The sequence below is a fragment of the Scleropages formosus genome, chromosome 7 (assembly GCF_900964775.1).
Source record: "Scleropages formosus chromosome 7, fSclFor1.1, whole genome shotgun sequence".
Taxonomy (NCBI): Eukaryota; Metazoa; Chordata; class Actinopteri; order Osteoglossiformes; family Osteoglossidae; genus Scleropages; species Scleropages formosus.
Genome location: NC_041812.1, coordinates 13,954,790 through 13,972,978, shown reverse-complemented (window position 1 = coordinate 13,972,978; position 18,189 = coordinate 13,954,790). Strand labels below are relative to the sequence as shown.

Sequence of the window (18,189 nt, the reverse complement as noted above, 5' to 3'; positions counted from 1 at the left end):
CCTTCTCCAGCCAGAGCAGACAAACATGACTAACTGGAAATAACATCTTAGATTTTGTTGAAATTCGGAAGTGACCAGGTGACGAATGTTGTGTATAGTCCACTCAATCAAAAAGAACCATTCCTAAATAAATAAGAGTTTTGGAGGTCTGCTTTTTATTTTCTGTAATTTAAATGTTCTTTTGACTGAGTGATGTAAGAAATTAATAAAATAAAGTTTCGCTTTATTATAAAGTATATCATAAAGTTAAGCTAAACAGCCACTACTAAATGGGGGGAAAGGGGAATCGTTTCCTCAACGAGGAATGCAGAAACAGAAACCTCGCTGGACACACACACAAAAAAAAAAAACACAATGTGACGTGGGCGCGTAGCGCTTTAACAGTCGGCAACAGGAGAGAGGCGCGGTTGGCGCGCGCGGCTCTTTCGGTTCGGAGCGGATCTCACGTGGCAGCTCATCGCCCAACATGGCCGGATACCTGAAGGCGTTCGCTTCCCTCTCCAGGGCTCTTCCCCAAAATCCCGCTGTGCTGGGGGTTACCGCCTCCACCCACAGCCTGCAAACGAGGAACTGTGAGTTTTCCCCCCCACAGTAATTCGCCGTAATTTCGCCCGTGGAAGTTTAGCACGCGTATATATAGTATAACCAGTTAGTTTCGAAAACCGTGCAGAGAGAGCGGCAATGAATGAATGTCCGTGAAGTGAATTATTATCCTGTGAGCGAACAGATATTGTGTCGTCAGCTGCCGGACAGCGTGGCAGCTCTTCCTTGTGTCCAAGAAGTTCTGACGATAAAAAAATACCACACGAATATAATTGTTTCCTATATATGTTATACCGGTTTGTAAGAGCTTGTAAATGTTGAATAATGCATTTAGAACTTCGGTTAAACTGCGCGCGTCGCAACAACAACCTGACTGACCAATTCATTCATTGATCCAGAAAAATAATTACATTGTCCAACAGACGAGCTTTAGCCTTCGGACCATAGATATTTGTGCTGTGTAATTTACTGTTAGGAACATGAAAATGTGTTACAGTTTATTTATTAATGAAAAAGTGGCGAAGTCGCGGGCTGTTGCACAGCGACCTGCCTGCCGCCGTTACTCTGCTCCACTTGGGACCGCTTGCTTTGTATTTTTAAAAAAAAAAAAAAAAAAAGAAAGGGGGGGGGGCTCTACTGCTACACGAACCCAGGTGCGACCAAAATGACATTATTTGTAAGAACAGCGGCCTGCAGATAACGTGTTCGCAGTGAAGCGCGCAGCTCGCGAGGCTGTTGCGTTGCGTTACTTCGCGTGGACGAACGAGTGGAGTGGCGGATACAAACTAACTTGGACTTGACTGTCTTCCACTTGCCCGAGTTGGATCTGCGTGCTTTTGCACATTTTTTTCGTTACACATTTCAGAAGATAAGTTCAGCAGTGTTATCATATTTCCAGTTAAATTGTTTACTTCCTTTTGTGTCGGTGGAGAGTTCGCGCTCGGCTCGGGCGCCTTCATTTATGTTTCGCAATTGAAATGTGGACTCCGGAGATTTTTTTATTTTTTTTTTATTGCTCGTGTGGACTGCGGTCCAAAGTCGTTTTGGACAGAATTCGTGTCGTGTGAATTGGAGCAGCTGCAGACAGGTTAAAATAAAAAAAGACGATCTAAATTCTTACCCTGCAGCAGTTAGTCTTGATTCAGTAGTTTTTCTGGCAGAAGAGTGACAATCAATGGGCCACACATTACATTTATTCACTTAGCAGATGCTTTTCTCCAAAGTGACTTCCAGTGAACTCTATCATAGTGTTATCAAGCCACACACTTTATTCACCGCAGTGACTTACACTGCTAGATACACTACTTACACTGGCTCACTCATCCATACATCAGTGGAACACACTCTGTGTCACTCCCACACTATGGGGGAACCTGAACAGCATGTGTTTGGACTGTGGGAGGAAACCAGAGCATCCAGAGGAAACCCACACAGACACGGGGAGAGCATGTAAACTCCACACAGACTGAGTGGGGATCAAACCCAAATTCTCTCACACCACCCAGGCGCTGTGAGACAGCAGCGCTACTTGCTGTGCCACCATGCCATCCACACATATGTGTCTAAATCCTGTTATTAGTCTGAGCACAGCTGACATGTGATGTATTGTTAAATTATTCAGTAGACCTTGTTGGTGACCTAACGAGGTTGGTAATAAAAAAGGTTTTGATCTGAGTGTTTGCTGTAACTTTATTTCTATAGCACTGTTATCAAAATATTTCCAAGTTTTTTTTTTTTTTGTTTTTTTTTTTCCCCTGAAAATGTTTAGCTGTTGAAAATGGTTGCATCTTAATTAAGTGTCATCGATGCGGAATTCTTGGCTGCTGTCAACCAGCTTCTTTGTGCCACTGTAGGTGTAGAGCGTGGCGTGTCTTTTGCCCCTGTGGACTTAGGAACAGGTTTGGCACAGAAAATGCAGCAAAACTTGTTTCTCAAGGCCCTAAAGAGGAGCGTTGAGCTATGTGAGCCATTTGTAACTAATAGTTCTAGTAAAACTGTTGCTGTCTAATAACTTTGTCTGCCCCACTGTGGTACAGTGTCTCCGGTGTTGCTGAGAAGGCGTCCCAATTCCCAGTGGTTCCACCGGTCTGTTTGGACTGGATCTGCATCGTCAGCTGCTGTCTCTGAATAGTGATACTGTGCTCTCTGAGTTGGAGCAGCAGAATCTGTGTCCCTTAGTGTGACAGTCTGCATTATCAGAAGTGACAAACTCCATTGAGCACCACCCTCAAATGATTGGTTGAAGAGCATCCTCCAGTAGATGTCCTGCGGTTGCACATCCCCAGTTCAGTTGGATATTATTATGCAGATGAGTGTTACAATGCAGCAAACTTTCTATCTTCACATGGAGCAAGCGATTTATTTATACACAAACTAAAACTTGATCTCTTGCAGATGCTGGTTTTCTGATCCAGAACTAACCAGGTGCCTAACCTTTCCCCCCCCCCAGAGTAAAACTCAGGTGGCCCTTCTTCCTCTCACCATAGCTTCACTCACCGTCTATATTAGTCTTTTTGCTTTCTCCCCAGTTGCAAGATACCTGATTGAATGAATTTTCTCTCCATCTTATATTCACCACCAGTCAGCACTCAGTAACCCCTGTTACAGTAAGCTTCAGCAAAGTATTGCAGGCAGCCAGCCATAATACTTCTAAGGACCAGCCTTTTCTAGAAGGTATTGTTCTAGGGATACTCAGCAGTAGATCTCAATATGTTGAAATGCTTTAAACCAGTTAAAGGTTAATCGTGCACTGATAATACAGGACAGGATAAGTTGTACCCATTGGACCCTGTTGAAAGAAAAGTCATTTGGGTAAACAAATGCAAAGCGCAAGCAATAATGTAAGAAGCATCTTATCATAGTCATAGCAGCCAGGAAGATTGTCTTGCGTCATCTTGTTGTAAAAGAGGGTGTGTTGTGTGATATGTGTATTAGAAATCCTGGCTGAGTTAAACAGTTGGTACACGTGGACTCTGTCAGCGATAGGGCAGGAAGCTGACGCAGGGTATTTGTTCTCTACAACAGAGAAATTTCAGAAAATACAGCGATGAAGAAAATGTAATTAACTGGTAAATGTTGATGTCTTCAAAAATTTGTAACGCTGACATTCCTAATATGAGGTACACGTGTTTTCAAAGCTTGCCCCCACCTTTCAGTTTATTTTTTGTTGCATAATTTTACAATCTGAAGAGCATCTTAGCACTATGATATTCATTGTTGCCACAGTTCAGTACAAGTGGTTCACTGGGAGTGAAGGCTCCAGAGATTAAGGACAGCATGAACTTCATGTTCTAGGACCGTCAAAGTCCACTGGTTGGACAGTAACACAGATATGATACATTATGTGTTAATATTATCTAGTATACAAGGGGCATGAGTACATACTGTTTGAATGTGTGTTTGCAGTGGGCAGATATTGGGTTATTCGCATTGTGGCGTGTATACTCTTCATGGTCCTGAATGTTGCCAGACTGGAATGTCACTGAGTTAAACCGTTTTCTGTTAGTCTTAGTGAAGCCATTATGACAGTAAGTAACCACTTACTGCTGAGTGACTTTTCCTTTATAAATACCGTTCCCCCCCCCGCGTGTCTACGCCTGCTTTCTATTTAATGAACCATTTTCAGTCTTAAATCTTCTAGCAACTGTGTAAAAGAATAGTTTAAATTGAACTTAATAGGTGTAATTGTACTATTTGTACTTTTGTTACTGCGCTTTGCGGTAGTTTATGTAGAGAGCAGTGAGAATTCCCATTTTCCTTCTTCCTTTTAGTGTTTATGAATGTAACTAGAGGCTTTAGGGTGGCACAGTGGTGCAGTGGGTAGCGCTGCCTCTTCAAAGAACTTGGGTATAGATTCAAATCCAGTTCTGCTCATGTGGAGTATGCATGTTCTCCCTGCGTTTGTGTGGGTTTTGTTTGCTGCTGCGGTTTCCTCCCACAGTCCAAAGACAGAGTTCACACTTCAGGTGAATTGGTGACACTAAATAGCCCATTGTGTGTGCTCGTGTGTGTGCGTGTGCACCTGTGTGGCTACCCTGTGATGGACTGGTATCCTGTCTAGGGTGTACCCCTCCTTGCCTAGCTCCCAGTTATTCTGGGATAGGCTTTCGACTTCTGTGACCCTGACAAGAACAAGCGGTTAATGAAAATGACTAAACTACAGGCTTTCAGTTTGTATATCGTCAAGCTCACATATACCAAATTTTTATGGTTTCATCTTAAATTTTGAACTTCTTTATTCTGTCAGGTTACTTCCTCCTTGATGTGTTATTTCTTAACCTAAATTTGAATCTTAAAATTGATTGAGGTGCACAGTGTAGGGAGTTTAGCAATAACTTATTAGAATGTCACTTGTATTTTGACCTTGTGATAAATGCGTGGCCAGTGGAAAAAGTGATGTCGAGGGCTGACTGAGAATCAAAAGAACTTGAGCAATAAGCCCACTTGCTCATTTCAGTTGCGTGACTGTTTGAGAACAGTTAATTATTGCTTAGTGGTCTGTCTCTTTGTGTCATACAGATGGGGACAGGCGCATCAAGGTCGCCCAGCCTGTGGTGGAAATGGATGGGGATGAAATGGCTCGCATCATCTGGGAATTCATCAAAGAAAAGGTGCTTCAGTGGAAGAGCTGCTTACTGAGAAATCACCCTTTTTTTTTTATTAGCATTTTCTGTACTGTCCCAACTTTTTTGGAATTGGGGTTTTAGAGCATACTTGTGTTATGAGTTGCTTGTGGTAGAGCCCCTCATGTAGGCTCATTATTTCTCCCATGTTTCAATTTAGCACTTTAACATCCTTTGCTTAAGTTTATAATAAGAGTTAAAAAGGTCTAAAACTGCTCATTTACTGAGCAACAAAAAAACTTAAATTCTGGGGGGAAAAAAATCTGTGGGAAAAGAGGAAAAATGCTTATTCTATAGTTCAATTTAATGTCTGTATCAAATATTAAGAATTTAGCAGTTAACGATGGAGGAATTTGAGTCTTTTTGGGATCTCCTCTGTTCATGTAATGTCCATTCTTCTTGCTGTTGTCACATGTGTAACTGGATTTAGCACTTCAGTTTTCTCTCATAAGTTTCTGATTTATGATATTTCTGTAGTTAGTGTTCTGTTTTTTTTGGTGTCTGAAATGACTGAATGGGGGGGAAAGAGATAAAAAGTTGCTATATTGTTTGAATACACCTGTTTGTTAGAGTGATTCAGTCCACACTCCACATATGGTGCCATCATAGGTGCCATCTAGCAGTCACAGTATCCATTGAATGACCAGTGTCAAAAATAAGAGTAGCCCCCGCTACATTTCGTCATGTGATGTGTTAGTGCTCTCTGTTGGTCAGTTTGTTACTGATGTATAATAGTTTGTATTAATATGGAAAGGCTTATGGGTTTTTTTTAAGTTGTTGTTTTTTTTTTTTTGGGGAATAGCACTTGTATTGTTAGGTTTTTTTTTTTCCTGTCATTTGGGCAAGATGAGCCAATCAGTGCAAATGGGAGATGGGCTAAGAGACGAGAGGAAGACGAAGTGGTGCAGAGAACTGTGTGTGAAAAGTTTGATTATTAATTATCATTATTTATCAAGTTAATAGACTGCGGTGTTATATGAAACGGTAACTCCGGGAAAGAAAATGAAGCAAGTTTGGTTGGTTAACTCTGGTTACCTCGTTGAGAGAAGTTGCGAGAAAAGCTGAGGCAACATAAGTGTCTGGGACTTGGTACACGAGGACAAGGGATCCTAGGTGAGCTGCATGTGGACAGAGTTCCGGCCCGGGATTCGCCACCACACTTCCCTCATTGGCAAAAGAGAATTGGAGGACTGGTTGTCAACTGTTGGGAGAGTTTCAGGGGCAGTGAATAAAAATTATTTTTTTTTTCTCCTTCCCCTCCTTGAGGTGAACAGCTGAGCTTCAACAAGCTCGCCAGCATCTGAGGTACCATAGCCTGAGGGGAGGGGGAGGGGGGGGGACCCGGGTACTAAGTTGTGTATTTTCTTTGTTGTTAAAATATGTTGTTGTGAGTTATCTGGTTCTGTATTAAATATTTCTTCAGTTTTTTTATATTGGATTCTGATAGCATAATTTTTCTTATTTGTATGTTTGTACTGTGGTGGTTTTTTTAAGAGGGGAAATGCATAAGGGCTATGGTTGCCAAGTGTGCTGCATGGGAGGGCTAAGCTCACAATAACGGTATAGCGAAACAACATACTAACTGGGCCTTCCTGCACCCTTGTCAGAATCATATATCTAGTCTGTAAGCTGCATGAGACTCATCTGAAAGTTTTATGTTTTTTTTTTTTTTTTGTAGACACCAATTCACCTCCCATGCAAAAACCTGAAAACCAGAATTGAGTGGGTGGGTTACACGTGGGGGGCTCGTCCGGGATCTGTTTACTGTTTTTCTGTTCTTGTGAGTGTATTTATGTAAGAGGGGAAACGTAATGCTAACCGAGGTAGCTATAGCCCTGTAGTCACTGAAGTGTGATATAAGGAAAGCTATTGTGCTTAGTGATGCTTCTCTTGAAGTTGCTGAGATTATTTACGAGGTACTGGATGGGGTGAAAATATTTGAGCACTGTAAAATAAGAGGGTGGTGTTTAACACATGACGGTAAGTCAATTAATTCTAGTGGAAACTGCTAGTGACATGACTAAGGCTACCATAGCTGAACACTTAGCAGCTGGAAGTGAGTTGGGACCCTGGGTAGTTGATGTTAGTGAGACCCAAGGTTGTTCTATACTTGGTGGAAAAAGGAGTTTTTCCAGACTAAGCTACTGTCATTCCTAGCAACTGAAGGGAAGACTTTAGCTGATGTCACAGGCTGGCTTGGCCCTACTCCAGCAACACCTATCGTTCTGGACTTGAACACAGAACTTGTGAATGCCATCTCCTCACTTGTTGGAAAATGTCAAGCCATGCATGTGGATGGACCAGGCTATCCTAAACTTCGCTTGTTCTCTGGTATGAAACCAACTCCAGCTGGAGAGGAAGAGTACAATGCCTGGGCTGAACAGCCCACCCACATGCTGGATGAGTGGCAGTGTTTGGATATTTTCAAGAAGCTCAGGATAGCTGAGAGTCTTAAAGGGCCAGCCGCAGACATTGTCCAGTGTTTGAGAGTCAGTAATCTCTCTGTCACTGCTAATGATTATCTTAAAGCTCTGGAAGCAGCTTTTGGAACAACAGACAGTGCAGCTGATCTCGTGGTGAAGTTCCATAGCACATTCCAGAAAGAATGTGAGAAACTGTCAGCATACTTATTCCGTCTAGATAAGCTGTTGCGTGCAGTTCATTATAAAGGTGGAATTGAAGTGGCTGACATGGACAGAACTGGCACTGAACAAGTTGCAGGAGGCGCTCTGTCTCATGACCTTGTTGCCATTCGCATCAGAATGACGTATAAACTCAAACCTCCTCCAAGCTTCACTGAGTTGCTTTGTGATGTGCAAGAAGAGATGATCTTGGCAAGGCTAAGTGTGAAGAATGCTGCTCTTCCAGCTATGGTTAGGTGTGTGGAGTGTGCTACACCCTCTCCTGTACCGGTGCAGCCAGAGCCTGCCGCACCGCTTGTGGTAGTGGGGAATGGTCAGGCAATAGAGAGGTTCAGGGAAGCATTCTGAGGGCTGAAGACTGAGGTTGCCAGGCTGTTTTCTGCCTCTAGCTGCATCTGATGGCATGCCGCAACAGATGGCCTAGGACCTAAATCAGAAGATTACAGGGAACTCCTGTGCATGTGGAATGGAGGGTGTTCCCAAACCTCAGTATTGTGTTGGCATCTTTTGTTATAAGTGTGGTGAAGATGGTAATTTCCAACAAGTGTCCCAACCTAGAAAACCTCAGAAAAGTGAAAACTTCTGTTGGAAGTAAGGCAGCTAACAGGAAACTTCCTAGGGGCCCCGGAGAAGACATGTTCCACAAGGTGTCGCATCCTAATTTGCCAGAGAGTTTAGTTGGACCCAGTGCTGCTCTCTGTGCAAATTGAGTCCATTTAAGCCAAAGCTTTGCTTGATAGCGGGTCCCAGGCTACTCTGTTGTATCGTTCTTTTTATGACCAGTATTTGAAGCACTTGCTTTTGACCCTTATCGAGTGACTAGAGATTTGAGCCTCAGTGTGGAGCAGTATCCATATGATGGCTATATGTGCTTGAAACTAGAGTTGACTGGAGATGCAGTCAGAATAGTGGAGCACATAGAAACAGTTTTGCTTGTGTGTCCAGATCTGGCTGTAAAAGGTGTTTGACAAGACCTATGGGCTAATACAGGAGAGGTCCTATTGGCCTTGCACAAAAGCTTTTGTAAGAGCTGCCTCAGGTGTGTTCAGAGGAAGACACTGCCTAAGAGAGCTGCAGAATTGTTGCATCATCAGTGATGGACTGATGGTTCTCATCTATATGGACTTTCTGATGATTGAGCCTGATTCCAGAAACATCTGCAATGTTTTCGTAGTTACAGATCACCACATACGATGGCGCAAGTGCTTGCAACCAGGGATCAAAAGGCATAAACAGTCGCTAACGTTCTGTGGGAGCAATACTTTGTTCACTGTGATTTACCAAAGTGAGTGCACTCTGATCAAGGCAGGGATTCTGAGAGTTGCCTCATCCATGAGCTGTTGAGCATGCTTGGCATAAAGAAATGTTGAACCACACCCTACAGCCCTCAGGGTAGTCCCTAGCCTGAGCAGTTCAACAGAACCCTGCTTGACATGCTTGGGACCCTTGATACACAGGACAAAAGGGAATGGAGTAAACACACCAGCCATCTTGTGCATGCATACAATTGTATGTTGAATGAGTCAAGTGGTTATTCTCCATATTTTCTCATGTTTGGTTGAGAAGCCAGGTTGCCAGCAGATGTGGCATTTGGAGTCTCAAGTGACAGCACCTACACCAGATCATTTCTGAGGTATGTTAAAAATATGTACTGTGAGCTTCAAGCTGCCTATCAGTTGGCTGAGAGTATGGCAGAGAAGATAAATGAAGGAAAGGGACAATGCTATGATCAGAGGGTACATGGTGACCGGGTTTTGATCCATAACCTTTGATTGCAAGGGAAGACCAAGCTTGTTGACCGTTGGAGATTGACTCCTTACATTGTGAAGTAAACTGTTTGGTTTGTTTAAATTGAAGTCAGAAAATGAGCAGGGCCCCAAAAAAGTACTGCACCGAAATCATTTTGCCTATTGGACAAGATGTACAAGGTGAACAGCTGAGCTCCAACAAGCTCGCCAACATCTGAGGTACCATACACTGAGGGGGGGGGAGGGAAAGACCTGGGTACTAAGTTGTGTATTTTCTTTGTTGTTCTTAAAATATGTTGTGAGTTATTTGGTTCTGTATTAAATATTTCTCCTATTTTTTTTATATTGGATTCTGATGGCATAATTTTTCTTGTGTGTTTGTACTGTGGTCTTTTTTTAAGAGAGGAAATGCATAAGGGCTATGGTTGCCAAGTGTGCTGTATGGGAGGGCTAAGCTCACAATAACGGTATAGTGAAACAACATACTAACTGGACCTTCCTGCACCCTTGTCAGAATCGTATATCTAGTTTGTAAGTTACATGAGGCTCATCTCAAAGTTATGTTTTTTGTAGACACCACCAGTTCACCTCCCATGTGAAAACCTAAAAACCAGAATTGAGTGGGTAGGCTACACGTGGGTTTTTTTTTTAAATAGCTTCGTCCTAAATAAACAGCTTCCCAGTTAAGTATTGGCCCAGTTAACAAACATCAACTTTTTCTTATTTCTGCCTGGAGTATAGGGTGGCGCAGTGGCGCAGTGGGTTGGACCGCAGTCCTGCTCTCCGGTGGGTCTGGGGTTCGAGTCCCGCTTGGGGTGCCTTGCGACAGACTGGTGTCCCGTCCTGGGTGTATCCCCTCCCCTTCTGGCCATACGCCCTGTGTTACCGGGTAGGCTCCGGTTCCCTGTGACCCCATATGGGACAAGCGATTCTGAAAATGTGTGTGTGTGTGTGTGTGTGTCTGGAGTATGTTCTGAAATATAATTTTTTTTTTTTTTTTGCCCTACAGCTTATCCTCCCCAATGTAGATGTGAAGCTTGAGTACTTTGACCTGGGTCTTCCAAACCGCAATCGAACTGATGACCAGGTCACCATCAACGCTGCCTTAGCTACTAAAAAATATAATGTGGCTGTCAAGTGTGCGACCATCACTCCTGATGAGGCCAGAGTTGAAGGTAACTTTCTTTCCAGGTTTTTATCTAGTGCCTTCAAACATAGTGAAATAAAAGCAACTTTGCAAAAAGAAGTGGCAGTCATACATCCGTCCTTTGTTTTCCACTAGAGTTCAGCTTGAAGAAGATGTGGAAAAGTCCCAATGGAACCATCAGGAACATCCTAGATGGCACGGTCTTTCGTGAGCCCATCCTCTGCAAGAACATCCCTCATCTGGTTCCTGGCTGGACCCAGCCTATCACCATTGGTAGACATGCTTCTGGTGACCAGGTACTGTACACTTTTTCTTGCACATTGCTTTAATGTCTGGGGACTGGTGTGTCATCAAATCTTTGTGATAAGATGGTGATAGAGCAATTTAACTCATGCTGTGTTTTCTGCAATCTTTGCCAGTACAAAGCCACAGATTTTCTGGTGAAAGAACCAGGGAAATTCAAGCTTGTGTTCACTCCTGCAAATGGAAGCAAGGTGCAGGAATGGGAGGTGTTTGACTTCCCTGAGAGAGGCTGTGGCATGGGCATGTACAACACAGAAAAAGTAAGTGTGTATTCATGTATCAGGTAGTGCAACCTTGTCCACCCAGAAGGAATGATGACACACAGGTAAGTGAACAGTAAGTGTTCAAGTCAAGGTTGTAGCGATTATGACAGTTCTCAGGGGTTACCATACTAATCGCAGTAGGGCTCTACCAAATACATGGCTATGAAAAGTGTGGTACAGCCCTTGAAATAACCACCAGCCTTGTTTAATAGTTTGCTCTTTAATATTAGTGCACAAAGAGCCTTCATTTCTAAATTAACACAATGTTAAGAAAAGGCAGTTAAAATTGTCACCTTGCAAAAACAAAAGCTTGTCCCTTCATTGGTTATCAGCACCGAGGGCATGCTACTACCATCCATATCTGCTACTTGGATCAAATATGAAAGACTGGTTAAAAAAGCATGTCAACTGTTTAAAAACAGGGTGCCTTTGTGATTTAGTTTGGCGTTAAGAAAATTGTGGAATTTTTTTTGAAAATTATAAATCTGTTTCTCTTTGGAGGGGGTGTGGTGGTGCAGCGGGTTTGGCCTGTGCCTGCTCTCTGGTGGGTCTGGGGTTCGAATCCCGCTTGGGGTGCCTTGTAATGGACTGGTGTCCCGTCCTGGGTGTGTCCCCTCCCCCTCCAGCCTTCTGCCCTGTGTTGCTGGGTTAGGCTCCGGCTCCTCGTAACCTTGCTTGGGACAAGTGGTTTCAGTCTGCCTGTGTGTTTGGATCACACATAAAAGGTGACATTTTACCCTGGCAGATTTAGTAAATCTGTTTAAAAGCGGAAGGGGGTGCAGTGGCGCAGTGGGTTGGACCACAGTCCTGCTCTCCGGTGGGTCTGGGGTTCGAGTCCCGCTTGGGGTGCCTTGCGACGGACTGGCGTCCCCTCCTGGGTGTGTCCCCTCCCCCTCCGGCCTTGCGCCCTGTGTTACTGGGTTGGCTCTGGTTCCCCGTGACCCCGTATGGGACAAGCGGTTCTGAAAGTGTGTGTGTGTGTGTGTGTTTAAAAGCAGTTTTGTCTTTTTTTTTTTTTTTTTTTTAAAAGAAAACTTGGCATTGTGGGTTTTGGCAGACTGTAGACTTCAATTGCCAACCTACAAACAAGCCGCATAGAAGCTGATCCAGCCAATAGAATTTTGTAAGTCTGTAAAACAGTATTTCACATGTTGCTAAAGTTCACCGCTCTCTGTCAGTACCCACAATTTCAGTATATGTAATTAATCCATGTCTAGACATAGCCCTGTAGTTTAGACACATTTTATTCAGTCATATGCAGTCTTATGCTACTTAGAATGATTTACCCATCTGTACACTTGGTTTGTTTTTATTGTATCAGTTCAGGGTAAGTACCTTGTTCAGAGGCGCTTTAACAGGAGGTGGAATTAAAACTTTGGTTCTTCAACTGCAAGGCAGCAGTTCTAGCCATTTTCCTACCTGCTCTTTATTAAAATACAGGGAATTAAGTTGATACTTTAAGTTTTTTAAGGTTATGTAGTAAAAACAAAGTTCCCAGAAGTGTATCTTATTATGCTTAATTAAATACATGAGCTAACTCAGTTATACAATAATTGTTGTGGATACAATTTGTACATTTTACCCAAATTTTTAGTTCTGAAAGTGGTTATTCTCCAAAAGTCTCCTGAATGTAGAATGTAATAGGGGATGTAATATTGTGAAATGTAATAGTTAGGCAGAATCTGTGGAGTAGGAATTGTAACTATTTTTCAATAATAGGGTGTGATTTGTGTGTTTTGGCTCTTGCTAACCTTCTTCTAACCGTCACCAGTGTGGGAGAGTTCTCCCTGACCTTTAGTACTACGTTAGATTGCCATCATCACAAGCTTTGTTTAATTTCGCAACACTGCACACTGTGTGCTGAGGAATATTTGGAGATCTTATTGCATGTAAAGACAAGTGTCACATGCTCCTGGCTGATGGGACTGGGGAACTCCTTCCCATGTGCATGCTGGCTCTATTGGGCTTTTCTGGCAAGGATGTAGTGACTTGTGTGCGCATGTACAAACACACTCACAAAGTGTGACCTTATTGTTCCCCCTGTAGTCCATCAAAGGGTTCGCACACTGCTGTTTTCAGTATGCCATTAAGAAGAAGTGGCCGCTTTACATGAGCACAAAGAATACCATCCTCAAAGCCTACGATGGATTTTTCAAAGACATCTTCCAAGAGGTCTTTGAGGCGTAAGTTTAAATCCTGTTCTTTATTGTAATGTTCATTATAGGGCAAAAAAAAGTATCCATTTTTAAGTTACATGTATAACAAATATATTTTTCTGGAAATAATAGACCCTTGACCGTTGTACATCAAGATGTATTCTACAAAAATTATAGTTGATTTGTAAATTTAGCTATATTTGGTTTTGGGTGTATTCAATCACGTTTTAGTTTTTAAAAAAAAAAAGCCTCTTGTATTAAAGCATGGCCACCCTAACTATGGCTTACTGATGCTGTGAATGTTAGTTTCATCTTTTTCTTGTTCATGTCCCTGTTGTCTTTGTACAAGTGTATAATCACATCTGTATTTGGAGGTTTTTTTTTTTTTTTTTTAAAAATAAAAAAAAAAAGCCCCATCCCACATTTCGAGAGGTTTCCCTGTTTTAAGGCAATTCAGTTCCTGTGGTTAATTTCCCTCCTGTTTTGAGCTAACCCTGTTCTGGGTTGTCCTCAGGACATATAAGTCCAAGTTCGACGAACTGAACCTCTTCTATGAGCACAGGCTCATTGACGACATGGTGGCCCAGTTTCTCAAGTCTTCTGGGGGTTTCGTATGGGCTTGTAAGAACTATGATGGAGATGTGCAGTCTGACATCCTGGCTCAGGGTAAGTAACCTTTCTTCCTTCTCCTATTCAATTATGTAAGACAATGTAATGATGCATGATTTTGTCTGTGTAGTAGGGTTCCTCTGGAACATTGGGGAGAACTTTGTTTCAGTCCGTACACAACCCACTTAACATGTCAAATGAAGAACTTGCACATAAGTTCGAAATCAAAAGTTCAGTCTTATTCAGCTGGAATTCCTCAGTTCAGTTTAGTTTAACTGGAATCCTAAGATGAAAAGTGCCATGGAGTTCAGATGCAGTGCTGAAAAGCATTACCATAGACCCTATGACTTTTTTTTTTTTTGGTCCCACATGGTGTTTCTGTGCAGGCTTTGGCTCCCTGGGACTGATGACCTCTGTACTTGTATGTCCCGATGGCAAGACGATTGAGGCAGAGGCAGCCCATGGCACAGTGACACGGCATTACCGTGAACACCAGAAGGTATGAGGACTCCCGTCATCTTTTGTTACAAGACCACCGTAGTGGCTTTAAGTTACTGCACTTTGATTGCACCACCTCCTGACTTTTACCTGGAAAGTCAGATTTGATGTTGACACAACATGAATGAATTCCTCCATTGTGGGTTTTGGCATAGCAGCACCCTTTACTGAACTAACCTGTTGCCAGATAGTCAGTTTGCCACTTAATCTACAGAGTAAGAATGGTTCAGTGGATAGGATGGTTATTTTGTTTCGTAGCTCATTCCATACAGCTTTGGGTTTATTAAAAGTGCATGTCAACACCACTCTGTCTGACTTCAGGGAAGGCCAACCAGTACTAACCCCATTGCGAGCATCTTTGCTTGGACCAGAGGCCTGGAGCACCGTGGCAAACTGGACAGCAATAATGACTTGATTAGGTAATGACTGTTTTAATAAATGGAATCATTTCATTCCTGTGGAACGCATGTTTTCTGCTTTACAGGCTCTCTACACTTTTCCCCCACACCTCTGCTGTATAGAAGTTGATGTATTTTACATCTGCAATGGTTTGCAGGTTTGCCCAAAGCCTGGAAAGAGTGTGTGTGGAGACCGTGGAGAGTGGTGTGATGACTAAAGATCTTGCACGATGCAACCATGGCTTAGCCACGTGAGCTTCTCCCTGCTATTTCCTCACTTGTATGGGAGCCCAACGGGTAGTCGTATATTTACAATTTGCATATCTAAATGTGGAAGTGTACTTTGCCTATCTAAATACTGTGAGATACTTTATTTCAGACTAGTATTTGTGCTTCAGCTATTTAATTTCCTACATCTCTAAGGGGCAACAAAGGGAGTGTTTCGCTTCCTTCGTGATACTTGTCATAGTATAGCTGCTTTTGAAGGTAGTGCTGAAGTTCAGTAACATTTGCTAATATTCAGTTCTGTCTTTAACAGCTGTAAACTGAAAGACTATCTCAATACTGAAGACTTCTTGGATATCCTCAAGACCAACTTGGATAAGGCCCTTTGTAAATGAACGGCAGAAACAAAAGTGGTTTTAGGACTGACACACCATTGATCTTTTGTACCTTATTTTTAGTGTTGGTAACCATATGTTTCTGGCTGACAGTAGTACAGTTTTATAAATACAAACTGTTTGCATCTGGATATACTGTTCATCCACATGCTTGCTGCCTATTAAGGATTTTTTTTGGTAAAATACTGCTCTCCTATTGTCCAATTTATGGTTGGAACAACTCAGGAGGAAAGGTAGCTGTAATCATGACTTCAATAAAAAAAAAAAAAAAAAACTTTGGTTCCTTTTTGCCTATTTATACTCATCTTCACAGAAATGATTTAATAAAGATCTTTAAAGGTAAATTTAAGCATCTGAAAATTTACAGGTAACTAATTCCAGTGCACACAAATTAGTCAAATTCCAAAAGTGGGGAAGCTTACAAAATAAGAATGCCCAGTTACCATTCCTTTCAGTACTTCCATTCACAGAAGACAGCTGTATAGCCTGTGTAAAGCTTAAACAGCACACACAGGGAGGCAAAAGATTTCCTGTATATCTCTGGGCTTTACTGGTATGGCCTGAGCTGGCCTGTACTCTGCTTGGGAAAAGCTATGACTGTTACAAGGTGAGAACAATATATGTTTGGTCCTTTGAAGACTACATGCTGCAAAAAAATAGCTGAAATTCAGACCAAGTTGGGTGAATTCCACCTGATGATACCTGATGCTGAAGCCTCAGGTTGGTTGGGTGAAGAGAAACGGAAGCCTTGACCAGCACCAAAGTACATGCCATTATGTACACAGTAAAATATGAGTCCTCATGGGAGGGCAATGTTTTCAGTACCAAAAAAGTTTATACCTTACAGGCACTGACAAAGTGTGATATAACTATTTTACTGAAACCAATTAACTACATGCCTAAACTCTTTGGTTAGCTTTTTGAGCTACTTGAATCAGCATAGCCACCATTTGTAAAGTTCCACCTCATTCTCCCTCTAATGGTAAACACAGCATATCTGCAGATTTTGGCTTTAGGATACAGTAGTAGTCTGATTCTTTGGTCCACTAAAGCAACATGACTGGTCAGGCCCCAAGGTTGAGGTATGATTACTAGCTGAACACAGCACTCACAGTGCTGGGGTGGGTTTCCCATATGCTACCTTGCCAAGAGCTGCTTTTCAGAGGGTTTACAGCTGAACAGGGTCTTAACTTACATCCTTGGAACTCCTTATACTGGGAAATACACCTACAAGCCCAGTCATAACCCTTGACTTAATTCAACCATGTTGTGAAATATAAAATCACATCACAGGTACAGAAGGAAATAAAGTAGATGGTCATCTCATATATGGAACTTTAAAAAAAAAAAAAAAAAAAAAAAAAAAAAAACAGTACAAAGTAACCTCCTTAGGATCACAGTCTCTCTAATTTTTCCAGTTGTATGGGGTTATGTAATTACATATCAAATTATTTGTCCCAAACTGAAAGTGTTGCTCAGTATACTACTTTACCATACTATCAAAATATCTACATCTACATATGGTTTCATCACATCTCAGCATTAATTTCTTGAAAACTACTTTTAAGAATAATTAAATGTAAAAAATATTTAGTATCTAGTCATTTTGGCTTCCTGAAAATTATAGACAGCACCTCCACCACTTACACTTTCAGAGACATTATCTGGAGGGAAAAAAAGAAAAAAAAAATGCATAAATGATGGTAGACTGCACAACAGACTACCTTCAGCTGTAATGAAGGAACTTGAAACACGTGCGCATGTAACTAAGGTTTCAAAACGCAGTACATTATCCAGCTAGTACTTTGATTTTTGCATTGTTAGCATGTGAATGATGACAGAAAAGCAGGATGGGGTATCACCTTGGGTGGTAACAAGACATTACAATTACCATGCTTTTTCATCTAGATTTTAAGGCAACTCGGCACATAGCAACAATGCCCTTTTGTGTTCTGCAAAGAACTTCAGATACCTGGTCAAGCAGGATGTTCAGTATCTTCAGTTTAAAAAAATAAAAAGGGGGGAATTACAAAATTCAGTATGACTTTAAACTCATGACAAAGTTTATGCACACACTGCTACTGTGCAACACAATAGTGAAATCCTGAACTCACAACAAAATGTGACCTCCACAAAGTGTCACCACCCTTGCAGTTATAAATTCTCCCCCTTTCTGCCCAAAGCAAAGAATATCCATTTGTGGAACAGTGGTGAAAACACAGGCATCAGGTTATCTGTTTAGGTGGAGGAATCTTAGATTAGTGTAGGGCTAACAGACCAAGTGCAGCAGTGGCCTTCCATGCATGTGGCAAGAAGCCTGTTCTAGCACTGTCCGGCCAACCGATGAGAAACGGCTCACGTGCCTTATCCGGGACAGGCTCCATGCCATGGGGTGACCACACTGCAAGCAGAAGAAACCAGAATACAAACAACAGGTTTTTGGTAGTGTTAGGCTTTCAATGGAGCTCAGTGAATGTGATTTGGAGGCCAAATTAAAATGTTAACACAGTGTGCGAGTGGTGAGCTTATCCTTAGGATTTATTGAACAATTCCAGGCTAGTTTGGAAAAGATTGGTGAAAGAACTATTCCAAGACATTCTTGTCCCATGGTTGCTTTACAGTAACTGGCTAACAGAACAT

General features: G+C 42.1%; 1 protein-coding gene across 2 annotated transcripts; it reads left to right on the top strand.

Moving 5' to 3' along the window:
• The first annotated feature begins 389 nt into the window (after positions 1–389).
• LOC108931696 (isocitrate dehydrogenase [NADP], mitochondrial-like) lies at positions 390–15,823 on the top strand. Of its 2 annotated transcripts, XM_018747667.2 has the most exons (11): positions 390–572; positions 5,062–5,153; positions 10,565–10,730; positions 10,838–10,998; positions 11,122–11,265; positions 13,315–13,451; positions 13,939–14,090; positions 14,420–14,532; positions 14,853–14,950; positions 15,088–15,180; positions 15,468–15,823. In XM_018747667.2, exons 1-11 carry the CDS (start codon positions 467–469, stop codon positions 15,547–15,549), a joined length of 1,344 nt encoding a protein of 447 aa, XP_018603183.2. In that variant the 5' UTR covers positions 390–466; the 3' UTR covers positions 15,550–15,823. The 2 variants fall into 2 exon arrangements, with proteins under 2 accessions (XP_018603183.2, XP_029109542.1); XM_029253709.1 differs by lacking the exon at positions 5,062–5,153 and having other exon boundaries at positions 492–572.
• The last annotated feature ends 2,366 nt before the right edge of the window (positions 15,824–18,189 follow it).